The sequence below is a fragment of the Cetorhinus maximus genome, chromosome 15 (assembly GCF_964194155.1).
Source record: "Cetorhinus maximus chromosome 15, sCetMax3.hap1.1, whole genome shotgun sequence".
Lineage (NCBI taxonomy): Eukaryota > Metazoa > Chordata > Chondrichthyes > Lamniformes > Cetorhinidae > Cetorhinus > Cetorhinus maximus.
This window is the reverse complement of record NC_135893.1, coordinates 41,750,838-41,765,163: the sequence shown is the minus strand read 5'-3', so window position 1 is coordinate 41,765,163 and position 14,326 is coordinate 41,750,838. Positions and strand designations below refer to the sequence as shown.

General features: G+C 43.9%; 1 protein-coding gene across 3 annotated transcripts in view; it reads left to right on the top strand.

The window, feature by feature from the left end:
- The window catches only part of zbtb40 (zinc finger and BTB domain containing 40), a 100,687-nt gene that overhangs the window by 45,620 nt on the left and 40,741 nt on the right, over positions 1–14,326 (top strand). For all 3 annotated transcript variants that reach the window (XM_078558296.1, XM_078558295.1, XM_078558297.1), the window contains exons 10-12: positions 787–958; positions 2,694–3,116; positions 6,752–6,958. In XM_078558296.1, coding sequence (XP_078414422.1) covers positions 787–958; positions 2,694–3,116; positions 6,752–6,958 — 802 coding nt within the window. The remainder of the gene's footprint in view (positions 1–786; positions 959–2,693; positions 3,117–6,751; positions 6,959–14,326) is intronic.

Below are 14,326 nucleotides of genomic sequence, written 5' to 3'. Positions count from 1 at the left end.
GGAACTACTATTTTGAAGAAAAGCAAAGGCTCAGCCTAAATTAAGTCTTTTTCATATAATGACTGACTGACTGATTTATATGGCAACGCCACCCAGCATGATTTCACCTCATTTATATTTGGTTGGTAAAATTCTTAATGTTACAAATATTGATTGATTTCAGTTCGTTTGATGTGATGGTACAGAATACATGAGGGAGTGTCTCTGTGCCATCATAGGTAGCGAGTACTTTAACTTATGTGGAGGTTCTGCCATCCATAAATAATCGACTGCTGGGAACTGGGTTCATGTCCATGATGTATTTTCTTCAATGAGCGACAAAAAGGTGCTTCAGTACAAGGAGGGAAAGTTGGAGAGCATGCAGATTGTTCACATTAAGAAATAAGGCAACAAAGAAAGTAACTATACATAGTATATTGACATGGAGGCTGTGATTACAATATCGACTACATGTAGTTGAAGTGTTCTGTGTAATAAGTATTGGCCCCTGCATGCAATCTAATGGGAGAAAAATGGCAGGTTAGTATCTATATTTTATAATAATCCTAGCTGGGCGTAACAGTCCTGAATCTGATTGTAAAGGAGTATGTGGAGTTCCTGGTTTATGGAGCTTGAATAGATATGGGGAAACTTACTCACCTGATTAGTAATTATTCAAGAGATGTGACTTGCTCAGTGTAGACTAGGATAATTACTAACATGTGGAATTTAACATTACCCTAAAGAAACTCATTTTATAAATTCTATTGTATCATTTGGATGGTTTATATTTCTTCCTACTGTCAGATTTTGAAGAGCTGCTGTTACAAGGAGACTGCTGGTCAGTCATTAGAAAGCATTCTGGGTAAAATTCTAGAAGAGCGACTCATTCCTGCCCTGACGTTCTGTAGACTCTTGCATATGATCAGTGAGTCCCATCCGTCCCTTGAATTGGTAATAAAGGCGATGGAGCATGCAGGTAACCGTTCAATAAAGGGTTTACATATATAGTTCATGGGCATGGGTGGAAGTAGCATTTTAAAGTTTTGACCTCTGGTATTAGAACACTAATATTCAGTTCCTTTGGAAGTCCATTTGCTTGCTTTGCACCAATACAGCTACATGGAATAATTCAAGTTTTACACTGATTGTGATGCAAGTTAATTTTCAGGTGCTCCCCATTATTTGTGGCTGTTGCTCGCACCTTTCCAGAGTTGGAATGCTGACGTTGTGGGAATTTTCCTGATTTTCTGTATTGTGTTTCAACCTGATTACTTCTGGATAATAGAGCAGTGGACTGCTTCCTTACTTTACCTAAACCCCTACTTGTAATTCCAACAAACCTTCCAGCTCTTGGCCTGCACTGCTTCATATAGTGAGCTTGCTAAAGGTTTAAAATGAGCACTCAAGAAAGCTAATGCTGATCCACAAAGCTGAGTATTTGCAATATATTTCTTCATTGATAACCAATGAATCTACCTACTAAATCTTGATGGTGCGAAGCAGCCAACCTTGTGAACTGTATTTAAAACAACTGAAAGACTAAAGGAGTTACAGTTAAGAAAGGCGGAAGTGATCTTCCCCTCTGACCTTGCCTGCAAAAGCTGCTCTCTTGCCCCTTGGACTGATGTCCCTTCAGCACTAACTTCAGTTGGAGAGATGGGGTAATCTTTTGCAGATTTAAAACCCAATTAGCAGGTGGAAAGCACAAGTTCACAATGCACCACTAAATCACTAAATACTTTTAGTGAAATGATAGAAAGCTGAAAATTTATATAAGACTATCCAGCAATCAGTTTTAAAATAAAGCACAGAATTCAAATATAATTTTAGGATGTGGTGTAAAATTGATACGTATATGTTTATTCTTTGATATAAAGGATAAGCTTTTTTGGTTATCACTGAGGGAGATACATGTTGTAAAATAGAGCACTTGGCACTCACTGGTTAACAGAGCTTATCAGGATGAAGAGCAAATGAACTTCTGCCCTTTTTACACCAGCCTGGATTTTTCCAATTCCAGTACCAAGCTCGACATAAACCCTTAAGTTTAGTACCAAAATCGGGATAGTTTTGAGCAGTGAACTCGCACTCATTTGCAACTGAACTGAAAGGTTTTTAATTATTTTAATCTAGTAGAGAGGAAAACATTTTCATTCATAATATAAACAGAAAATGTTAGAAATACTCAGTAGATCTGGCAGCACCTGTGGAAGGAGAAACAGAATTAATGTTTCAGAAATTCTGAAGACCTGAAACAGTAACTGTTTCTTTCTCCACAGATATTGCCAGACATCCTGAGTATTTCCAGTATTTTCTGTTTTGATTTCACATATTTCCAGCATCGGGAGTATTTTTCTTTTGTATTAAAGCTTTTCATTTCATTAGGTTGGACCAGGTCCCAAATCCCAGAGGTGAAAGGAATTTGATCTGTTAAACTCTGCTCTCTAGCCCCCTAACCTGCAGCAGCTTTTTATTAAAAATAATATTTAACAAAGCTCTACCTGGAAGTTTAAGCTTGTAGATCTCTAAAGTTTGCGTATTACCTTTATACAGTTGCAAGCAGTAATCTAATGTTGCAGCCTTCTCTGGAAGTATGAAAATAGACATTTTTTACAAATCTGCTTTACAATATTCATGATGAACAATTTATAGAATTATTATTGGAAATGTAAATTCTGAAGCCTGTAAATGGAATTCTCTACATTTTTCAGGACTAATGAAAGAATCAGTAAGTGACATAGAAGAGGATCAGAAGGAAGACCTGATGGATCAGGAAGAGAGAAGTGAAGAAGATGCAGAGCACCCAGAGGACACTGGTCATGACAGAGAGGGTGATAGCGAACCAACTACAGAAATAAAGAAAGTGAAGCGCAAACCTGGAGCCAAGCAGACCTTTATCTGCAGCGCATGTGGCAAGACTTTTACATTTAAATGTCGTCTTGAACTGCACCTCACCCGCTGCCGCAGTATCAGTCACGTTAAAGTAGCTAGCTGCGAGGAATGTGGCGAGACCAGAACTTCCCAGAAGGACCTAGAAAGGCACAGAGTAGAAGTGCACGATGCACCAAGGGGAAAGAGGAGGCGGTTACCTGTGACTTGTGACATCTGCGGAAAATCCTTTGCTCACCAGTCAGGTTAGAAAGCAGCTTGTGGGATTCTTTTATATAATTGGTCGAGTCAGCAGTAACGAATCAGTTAGAGAGAGTACTCAAACTTCTGAAAGTGTCAATGGAATGGAAAAAGATAAATTGGGCAAAATATTAAATGCATATTTTCTAGAAGCATTCACTGGTGAAGATGCAACTATCTAGTATCTGCAGTATACCCAAAATCTTAAGAGGACTTCTTAGTCAGTGTGACAGAGTTTAAGTTAGGAGAACATAGACCTAAGTAATCACCTGTTCCAGATTATATATATCCTCAGGTGCAGAAGGAGACTTGGGGAGGAGGCATGTGGGTGACTGGCTGTTTTTTTAATTTATCCATGGGATGTGGACGTTGCTGGATTGGCCACCACTTATTGCCTATCCTTAATTGCCCTTGACAAGGTGGTGACAAGCTGCCTTCTTGAACCGCTGCAGTCCATGTGCTGTAGGTACATCCACAGTGCAGTTAGGGAGGGAGTTGCAGAATTTGGACCCAGTGGCAATGAAGGAACGGCGATATATTTCCAAGTCAGGATGGTGAGTGCATTGGAGGGGAACTTCCAGGTGGTGGTGTGCGCCTCTGTTTGCTGCCTTTGTCCTTATAGAAGGTAGCGGTCGTGGGCTTGGAAGGTGCGTCCAAGGAGCCTTGGTGAGTTCTTGCAATGCATCTTGCAGATAGTGCACACTGCTGCCACTGTGCGTTGGTAGTGGAGAGCTCGAATGTTTGTGGATGGGGTGCCAATCAAGTGGGCTGCTTTGTCCTGGATGATAAGCTGCTTGAGTGTTGTTGGAGCTGCACTCATCCAGGAAACTGGAGAGTATCCACCACATTCTGACTTGTGCCTTGTAGATGGTAGACAGGCTTGGGGAGTCAGGAAGTGAGTTACTCAACTTAAGATTCTGAGCCTCTGACCTGCTCATGTAGCCACAGTATTGATATGGCTAGTCCAGTTCAGTTTCTGGTCAATAGTAACTCCCAGGATGTTGATAGTGAGGGATTCAATGATGGTAATAGCATTGAATGCCAATGGGCAATGGCTAGATTCTCTCTTGTTAGAGATGGTCATTGTGTGGTGCAAATGTTATTTGCCATTTGTCATCCCAGCCTGGATATTGTCCAGGTCTTGCTGCATTTGGACATGGACTGCTTCAGTATCTGAGGAGTCACGAATTGTGCAGAACATTGTGCAATCATCAGCGCACATCCCCACTTCTGACCTTATGATGGAAGGAAGGTCATTGATGAAACAGCTGAAGCTGGTTGAGTCTAGGACACTACCCTGAGGAACTCCTGCGGTGATATCCTGGAACTGAGATGATTGACCCCCAACCCACAACCATCTTCCTTTGTGTTAGGTATGACACCAACCAGCAAAGAGTTTCCCCACTGATTCCCATTGACCGCAGTTTTGCTAATGCTCCTTGATGCTACACACAGTCAAATGCTGCCATGATGTCAAGGGCAGTTACTCTCACCTCACTTCTGGAGTTCAGCTCTTTTGTCCTTGTTTGAACCAAGGCTGTAATGAGGTCAGGAGTTGAGTGGCCCTGGCGGAACCCAAACTGAGTGTCAGTGAGAAGGTTATTGCTAAGCAAATGCCGCTTGAAAGCACTGTTGATTACCCGTTCCATCGCATTACTGATGATCGCGAGTAGATTGATGGGGTGACAATCAGCCAGATTTGATTTGTCCTGCTTTTTGTGTACATGATATCTGGGCAATTTTCCACATTGCCAGGTCGATGCCAGTGTTGTAGCTGTACTGGAACAACTTGGCTAGGGGCGCAGCAAATTCTGAAGCATAAGTCTTTAGTACTTTTGCGGGAATATTGCCTGGGCCCATAGCTTTTCAGTACCCATTGCCTTCAGCCATTTCTTGATATGAAGTGGAATGAATCAAATTGGCTGAAGACTGGCATCCGTGATGCTGGGGAGCTCCAAAGGAGGCTGAGGTGGATCAACCACTTGGCGCTTCTGGTTGAAGATTGCTGCAAATGCTTCAGCCTTATCTTTTGCACTGATGTGCTGGACTCACTCACCATTGAGGATGGGGATATTTGTGGAGCCGCCTCCTCCAGTGATAGTCCAACACCTTTCACGACTGGATGTGGCAGGACTGCAGTGCTTGTATACTTATTGGTTGTGGAGTCGCTCAGCTCTGTCTGTTGCTTGCTGCTTATGCTGATGGCACACAAGTAGTCCTGTGTTGTAGCTTCACCAGGCTGACACCACATATTTAGATATGCCTGGTGCTGCTCCTGGCACACCCTCCTGCATTCTTTATTGAGCCAGGGTTCATCCCCTGGCTTGATGGTAATGGTAGAGTGGGGGCATGCCAACCATGAGGTTACAGATTGTAGTTGAGTACAATTCTGCTGTTGCTGATGGAACACAGTGCCTCATGGTTGCCCAGCCTTAGTTGTTAGATCTGTTTGAAACCTCATTCCATTTAGCACGGTGGTAGTGCCACACAACACGACTGAGGGTATCCTCAATGTAAAGACGGGACTTCATCTCCACAAGGACTGTGCGGTGGTCACTCCTCGTGATACTGCCATGGACAGATGCATCAGCGGCAGGCAGGTTGGTGAGGATGAGGTCAAGTATATTTTTCCCTCTTGGTTTCCTCACCACCTGCTACAGACCCAGTCTAGCAGCCACGTCCTTTCGGACTCAGCCAGCTCTGTACTGGTGCTACCGTGCCACACCTAGTGATGGACATTGAACTCAGAATCTCTGGCTGTTAATGAGGCTCTGCAGCACTTGAACTAAGCAAATGCAGCAGTGAAATTGCTAAAGATGTGAAATTGAGCTGTCAACCACAGGCCCAATATCCAAAAATTCAACGGCCTGAGAAAGAATTTGTGAGAGTGCCAGGCTCCCACTGGCTTAGCAAACTTCAAAAATACTCCCCTCCATTTGGTAAACTCTCTGTTCACTGATACAGGTAGTAGAAGCATAGCATGCAAGAAACTTTGAAACCTGGTTCATCAGTACAACTTCTGCCATGTTTGGCTGTTTGATATCTGAATCACTTACATTCCTCATTCCTCCTTCGTATTCCATAGCACCTTGCATATGTTCCCATCCCACCACCCCCACCCCATTGCTGTCCCTCACCCTCCTTGTTGCTATCCCATAGCTCTCACCTCTGCCCTTGGGCTGTAGGTGACACAAGTGGGCATTGTCTATTGCCTATCCCTATTTGTCCCAAGAACATGGCATAAAACTTGAGTCACAGGTCAACCAGGAAGGGGTGACAGGACCCCTGCCCTAAAGAATTTATGTAACAAAACAATCATCAGCACCCACTCAACAATCACTGACTTTCCTGGTTACTTACTGGTGCCAGCCCACAAGTCACCAGACATTTAAAATTTAATTTCACAGATTCCTATGGTGGGACTTGAACTCTTAAACTCTTGGGTGTTTGTGCAGTACCATGACCATTAAGCTACCATACCTTCTACCCCTCAGAAAAACAATCAGCTCAGAGTTCCAAACCCACTTTCCTTTATCTAATAACCTGTGTACCTTCCCCAATACATAGACAGTGAGATTGTCCTAGCCTCTAGCCTGCTTTGTGTTACATTTAATATTTATACCTGTATTTTTCTCTGCAGGAATGCAGTATCATAAACGTTCTGATCACTTCGATGAGAAACCTTTCTCTTGTAGTGAATGTGGGGCAAAATTTGCAGCAAATTCCACTCTAAAGAATCACATGAGGCTCCATACTGGAGAGAAACCATTCTTCTGCAAACATTGTGATATGACATTCATGCAGGCTGCTGCGCTGGCCTATCACATGAAGAAAAAGCACTCGGAAGGTATGAACTATATCACTTCACTGTGAAGTTGCCATTTAAAATTTTTTAAATGTTATTGACTTTTAATGATGCAATAGTGGAATTGAAAGCTCTGTCTGTGATTTTCCAATTTGCGATCCGCTCCACTGTTTTTCAGGAATACTAAGAGTCAGAAGCTTTCCATTGGCGAGAGGGGAAATTCATACAGAGTCACTGGAGAAATACTCGAGTCTTGACTGATTTCTGAGTAGATAAGGCAGGAATTGACCACAAGAGACTGGGCAGACCAATTAACGGATAAAACTAGGGATGAACAGTGAAAGGTGTTCATAAAAGTAGAGTGAAATACAAGCCCTGCACAAATCCCTAAGGGCAAGAGCTCCACTTGTGCCATTAAACAATCTTTGTAAATAAGAAAAGCGAGAGATAGAATAAGATCTTTCTTTTAATTTTATACTAAGATAAAGGACAATCCCTCCATGTCTGGGCGGGATATAAAAAGCAGCAAAGAGGTGAAAGAAAGTAGTAAGAGCTGCAAAAAGGATGATACATCTCCGCCATCTTTTGAGGTCCCCAGCATCACAAATGCCAATCCTTCATGTGACATCAAGGATACTGCAAAGACTATGGGCCCTGACAACATTCTGGCAGAAGTACTTGTTCCAGAACTAGCCCCTCACCATGCTGTTACAGTGCAGTCACAACATTGGCATCTACCCGACAATGTGAAAAGTTGCCTAGTTGTGTCCTGTCCAGAAGAAGCAGGATAAATCCAATCCTGCCGATTACTGACCTCGGTTACCTCTTGATCATCAGCAAAGTGATGGATAAACACCTTCCAAGGTGTCGTTGACAGTACCATCAAGTGGCACTTGCACAGCAATAACCTGTTCACTGTTGCTCAGTTTGGGTTCTGCCAGAGCCATTCAACTCTTGATATCATTATAGCCTTGGTCCAAACATAGACAAAAGAGCTGAACTCCAGAGGAAAGGTGAGAGTGACTGCCCTTGACATCAACGTAGCCTTTGACTGAGTATGGCATCAAGGAGCCCTCATAAAATTGAAGTCAATGGGAATCGGGGGAAATCTCTCCGCTGGTTGGAAAAATAGTTAACACGAAGGAAGGCAGTTGTAGTTCTTGGAGACCAATCATCTCAGACCCAGGACGTTGCTGCAGGAGGTTCTCAGGGTAGTGTCCTAGGCCCAGCCATCTTCAGCTGCTCCATCAATGACCCTCCCTCCATAAGGTCAGAAGTGGGGATGTTCGCCAATGGTTACACAATGTTCAGCACCATTCGTAACGCCTCAGATACTGAAGCAGTCCATGTCAAATGCAGCAAGACCTTCACAATATCCAGGCTTGGGCTGACAAATGGCAAGTAACATTCGCGCCACACAAGTGCCAGGCAATGACCATCTCCAACCAGACAGAATCTAACCATTTCCCCTTGACGTTCAATGGCATTACCATCACTGAATACCTCACTATCAACATCCTTGAGGGGGGGGGGGGTTACAATTGACCAGAAACTGAACTGGACTAGCCATAAAAATACTGTAGCTACAATAGCAGGTTGGAGGCTGGGAATTCTGCGGAGAGTAACTTGCCTCCTGACTCCACAAAGCCTGTCCACCACCTACAAGGTACAAGTCAGGAGTGTGATGGAATACACTCCACTTGCCTGGATAAGCTCAGCTCCAACAGTACTTAAGGTCAACACCATCCAGCACAGAGCAGTCTGCTTAATTGGCACCCCATCTACCAACTTAAACATTCACTCCCTCCACCACTGATGCACAGTCACAGCAGTGTGTGCCATATACAAGATGCACTGCAGGAACTCACCAATGCTCCTCCGACAGCATCTTCCAAACCTGTGACCGCTACCACCTTGGAGGACAAGGGCAGCTGATGCGTGGGAACACCATCACCTGAAAGTTCTTCTCCAAGCCAATCACTATCTTGACTTAGATCTACGTCACCATTCCTTCACTGTCATGGGATCAAAATCCAGAACCCCCTTCCTAACAGCACTGTGGGTGTACCTACACCAGATGGACTGCAGCAGCTCGAGAAGGTGGCTCACCACCACCTTCTCAAGGGAAATTAGGTATGAGCAACAAATGCTGGCCTTGCCAGGGACACCCTACACCCCATGAAAGAATAAAAACAGTCGTGCTCTTACAAAACACACTCTATTCAGGAATTGTCCCCTTGGATTGGAAAATTACCAATGTTACTTCACTATTTAAGAAAGGTAAGAAAGATAAACTAGGACATTATTGGACTAGTAGTCGAACATCTCTTGTGGGGTGTTTACTAGAATCTGTTAATTTTGAATGTTTAGCCAAGTATGAGTTGATCAGAGAGAGCCAGCATGGATTTGTTACAATTTATGTCTAATGAATCTGGTTGATTTTTTTTGAGAATGTAGCTAATGTGGTAGATAAGTGTCTATAAGATGTTGGTTATATGGATCTCCAGAAGACATTTAACAAGCTTCCACATAAGTGACTTAACAAAAATAAGAGCAAGTAGAATTAGAGGCAAATTTTTGGTTTGAATTGGAAATTGGCTAGGAGGTAGGAGATGGAATAGGGGTAAGGAGTATGAACTCAAGTTGGCAGGATGTGACTAGTGCTGTCCCCAGGGATTGCTACTGAGGTCTCAGCTTTTCACTATTTATTAATGACTTCAACAAAAAAGTAGAGAGATGATAAAAGAATAGAGAATCGTGTTTTCAAGTTTGCTGATTTGTTTTCTTTTTTCATGGGATGTGGGCATTGCTAGCAAGGCTAGCATTTGTTATCCATCCCCAGTTACCCTTGAACTGGGTGGCTTGCTAGGCCATTTCAAAGAGCAGTTAAGAGTCAACCACATTGCAGTGAGTCTGGAGTCTCATGTAGGCCTCACCGAGTAAGGATGGCAGATTTCTTTCCTAAAAGGACATTAGTGAATCAAATTTTACAACCATTGATGACAGTTGTCATAGTAACCATTACTGATGGTTAGCTTTATAATTCCATCTTCCATGGTGGAATTTGAACCTGTCCCCCAGAGCATTAGTCTGGGCCTCTTGATTACTGATCCAGTGACATTAGCACTACATAACCATCTCCTCCAAACACTTAAGTTAGGTGTAGAGAGGAGCAGAAGGTTTCAATGAGAAATTGATGGATTAAGTGATTGGTCAAAATTGTGGATGTTGAGTTCGCAGTGTGAAGGTTTGAAGTCATCCATTTTAGACCTATGAAAGACAGATCAATGTATTTTCAAAATGGTAAGAAGCTGGGAACTGCGGATGAACAGAAGCAAAGAGACTTGGGGTCTAAGCACAGAAATGACTAAAAACTAATGGACATGTGTAAAAAATAATTTAAATGCCTTACAGAATATTGATCTTTATTTGGAGAGGAATCAAATATAAAGGGGGTGGAAATTATGTTATGGCTGTACAGAGCTCTGGTGAGACTCCATCTAGAGTATTGCATTCAGTTCTAGGCACTGCATTTCAGAAAGGATGTGTTGCCCTAGGAGGGGTGCAGCATAGATTGAGCATAGCACCAGGGCTAAATTATGAGGACAGGTTGCATAGACTATGCCCCTATTCCCTTAATTATAGAGGATTGAGGGGTGATTTAATTGAGGTGTTCAAAGTGGTTACATGATTCAATAAGGTTCATAAATTGTATTTCCTGATGGAGAAGTCCAACAAGGGGGTGTAGCCTTAAAATTAGAATTAATGTTGTACATGGTTGATATCAGGAAGCTGCTCTTAAAGGGGAGTGGAAATCTGGACTTCTGTTGCCTGACAAGCTGTTGAGACTGGGAGTCAATTGAAACTTTAAAAACTGAGTGATAGATTTTTGTTAAGTAGGAGTATTAAGGGTTTTCTCTTTTGTGTGATTGGGGCTCACAGGCTAAGCCAGCATTTATTGCCCATCCCTAAGGCGGTGGTGAGCTGCCTTCTTGAACTGCTGCAGTCCATGTGGTGTAGACACACCCACAGTGCTGTGAGGGAGGGAGATCCAGAATTTTGACCCAGCAACAGTGAAGGAACAATGATATTTTTCCAAGTCAGGATGGTGAGTGGCTTGGAAGGGAATTTGCAGGTGGTGGTTTTCCATGTGACTGCTACCCGTGTCCTTCTAGATGGTAGTGGTCATGCGTTTGGAAGGTGCTGTCTAAGGAGGCTTGCTTGGTGTGTTTCTGCAGTGCACCTTGTAGATGGTTCACACGGCTGCCACTGCGTGTTAGTGGTGGAAAGAGAGAATTTTTGTGGAAAGGGTGCCAATCAAGCGGACTGTTTTGTCCTGGATAGTGACACACTACTTGAGTGTTGTTGGAGCTGCACTCATCCAGGCAAGTGGGGAGTATTCCATCACAGTCCTGACTTGTGCCTTGTAGACGGTAGGCAGGCTTTTAGAAGTAAGGAGGTTAGAACAAAGAACAAAGAAAAGTATAGCACAGGAACAGGCCCTTCGGCCCTCCAAGCCTGCGCCGATCATATTGCCCGTCAACTAAAGCATTTTGCACTTCCGGGGTCCGTATCTCTCTATTCCCATCCTATTCATGTATTTGTCAAGCTGCCTCTTAAGCACCACTATCGTACCTACTTCCACCACCTCCTCTGGCAGCGAATTCCAGACACTACCCTCTGCGTAAAAAACTTGCCCCGCACATCTCCTCTATAGTTTTCTCCTCTCACCTTAAATCTATGTCCCCTAGTAATTGACTCTTCCACCCTGGGAAAAAGCTTCTGATCATCTACTCTGTCCATGCCACTCATAATTTTGTAAACTTCTATCAAGTCGCCCCTCAATCTCCGTCACTCTAGTGAGAACAATCTGAGTTTCTCCAACCTCTCCTCATAGCTAATAACCTCCAGATCAGGCAGCATCCTGGTAAACCTCCTCTGCACCCTCTCCAATGCCTCCATATCCTTCTGGTAATGTGGCGACCAGAATTGCATGCAACATTCCAAGTGTGGCCTAACCAAGGTTCTATACAGATGCACCATGACTTCCCAGCTTTTATACTCAATACCCCTGCCAATGAAGGCAAGCATGCCAAATGCCTTCCTGACTACCTTATCCACCTGCATTGCCACTTTCAGTGACCTGTGGACCTTTACACCCAGATCTCTCTGCCCGTCAATGCACTTAAGGGTTCTGCCATTTACTGTATAATTCCTGCCTGTATTAGACCTTCGAAAATGCATTACCATGCATTTGTCCGGATTAGACTCCATCTGCCATTTCTCCGCCCAAGTCTCCAACCGATCTATATCCCGTTGTATCCTTTGACAATCCTCTTCACTATTTGCAACTCCTCCAACCTTAGTGTCGTCTGAAAACTTACTAATTAGCCCAGTTACATTTTCCTCCAAATCATTTATGTATACTCGCTGCAGGGTTCCTAACCTCTGACCTGCTCTTGTAGTCACAGTATTTAAATGGCTAGTCCAGTTTAGTTTCTGGATGTTGATAGTGATCATTACTACTGATGGTAATGCCATTGAATTTCAAGGGCGATGGTTGGATTCTCTCTTGTTGGAGATAGTCATTGCCTGGCATTTGTGTGGCGTGAATGTTACTTGCCACTTGTCAGCCCATGTCTAGAAGTTGTCCAGGTCTTGTTGCATTTGACATGACTCCTCAGATACTGATGTAGCCCGAGAATGGTGCTGAACATAGTGCAATCATCAGTAAACATCCCCACTCCTGACCTTATGATGGAAGGAAGGTCATTGATGAAGCAGCTGAAGATGGTTGGACTTAGGACACTACCCTGAGGAACTCCTGCAGTGATGTCCTGGGTCTGAGATGATTGGCCTCCAACAATCACAAATATCTTTCATTGTGCTAGGCATGACTCCAACCAGTGGAGAGATTTCCCTTTGATTCTCATTGACCTCAGTTTTGCTAGGGCTCCTTGGCGCTACGCTCGGTTAAATGCCGCTTTGATGTCAAGGGTGTTCACGCTTGCCTCACCTCTGGAGTTCAGCTCTTTTGTCCATGTTTGAACCAAGGCTGTAATGAGGCCAGGAGCTGAGTGGCCCTGGCTGAACCAAAACTGAGCATCAGTGAACAGGTTATTGCTAAGCAAGTACCTCTTGATAGCACTGTTGATTACCCCTTCCATCATTAGACTGATCAGTCAGTAATTGGCTGTGTTGGATTTGTCCTGCTTTTTATGTACAGGACATACCTGGGCAATTTTCCACATTGCCAATGTTGTAGCTGTACTGGAACAGCTTGACTAGGGGAGCAGCAAGTTCTGGAGTACAAGCCTTCAGTACTATTGCCGGAATATTGTCAGGGCCCATAACCTTTGCAGTATCCAGTGCCTTCAACCATTTCTTGATATCATGTGGAGTGAATCAAATTGGCTGAAGACTGGCATCTGTGATGCTGGGGACCTCCAAAGGATGCCAAGGTGGAACATCCACTCGACACTTCTGGCTAAAGATTATAGCAAATGCTTCAGCCTTATCTTTTGCACTGATGTGCTAGGCTCTTCCATCGTTGAGGTGGGGATATTTGTCGAGACGACGACTACAGTGAGTTGTTTAATTGTCCAGCACCATGCACGACTGGATGTTGCAGGACTGCAGAGCTTGGATTTGTTCCATTGGTTGTGGAATCGCTTAGCTCTGTCTATCACTTGCTGTTTGGTATGCAAATAGTTCTTGTGTTGTTGCTTGACACCTCATTTTTAGGTATGCCTGGTGCTGTTCCTGGCATGCCCTCCTGCAGCCTTCATTGAAGCAGGGTTGATCCCCTGGCTTGGTGGTAATGGTAAATTGGGGTTACATATTGTGGTTGAGTACAATTCTGCTGCTGTTGCTAATAGTCCATAGTGCTTCATGGATGCCCAGTCTTGAGTTGCTACATCAGTTCGAAATCTGTCTCATTTAGCACAGTAATAGTGCCACACAACACAATGTAGAGTATCCTCAATGGAAAAACAGGACTTTGTCTTCACAAGGACTGTGCAGTGGTCACTCCTACTGATAGGGTCATCATGGACAGGCAGTTTAGTCCAGGTTGGTGAGGATGAGGTCAAGTATGTTTTTCCCTCTTGTTGGTTCCCTCACCACCTGCTGCAGACCCAGCCTAGCAGCCATGTCCTTTTGGACTCAGCCAGTTCGGCCTGTACTGGTGCCACTGTGCCACTCCTGGTGTTGGACATTGAAGTCCCCTGCCCAAAGTACATCCTGTGCCCTTGCTACCCTCAGTACTTCCTCCAAGTGGTGTTCAGCATGGAGGAGCACTGATTCATCAGCTGAGTGGGAGGAGGGGGCATGCTATGTGGTAACCAGCAGGAGGTTTCCTTGCCCGTGTTTTACCTGATGCCACGAGACTTCATGGGGTCCAGAGTCAAT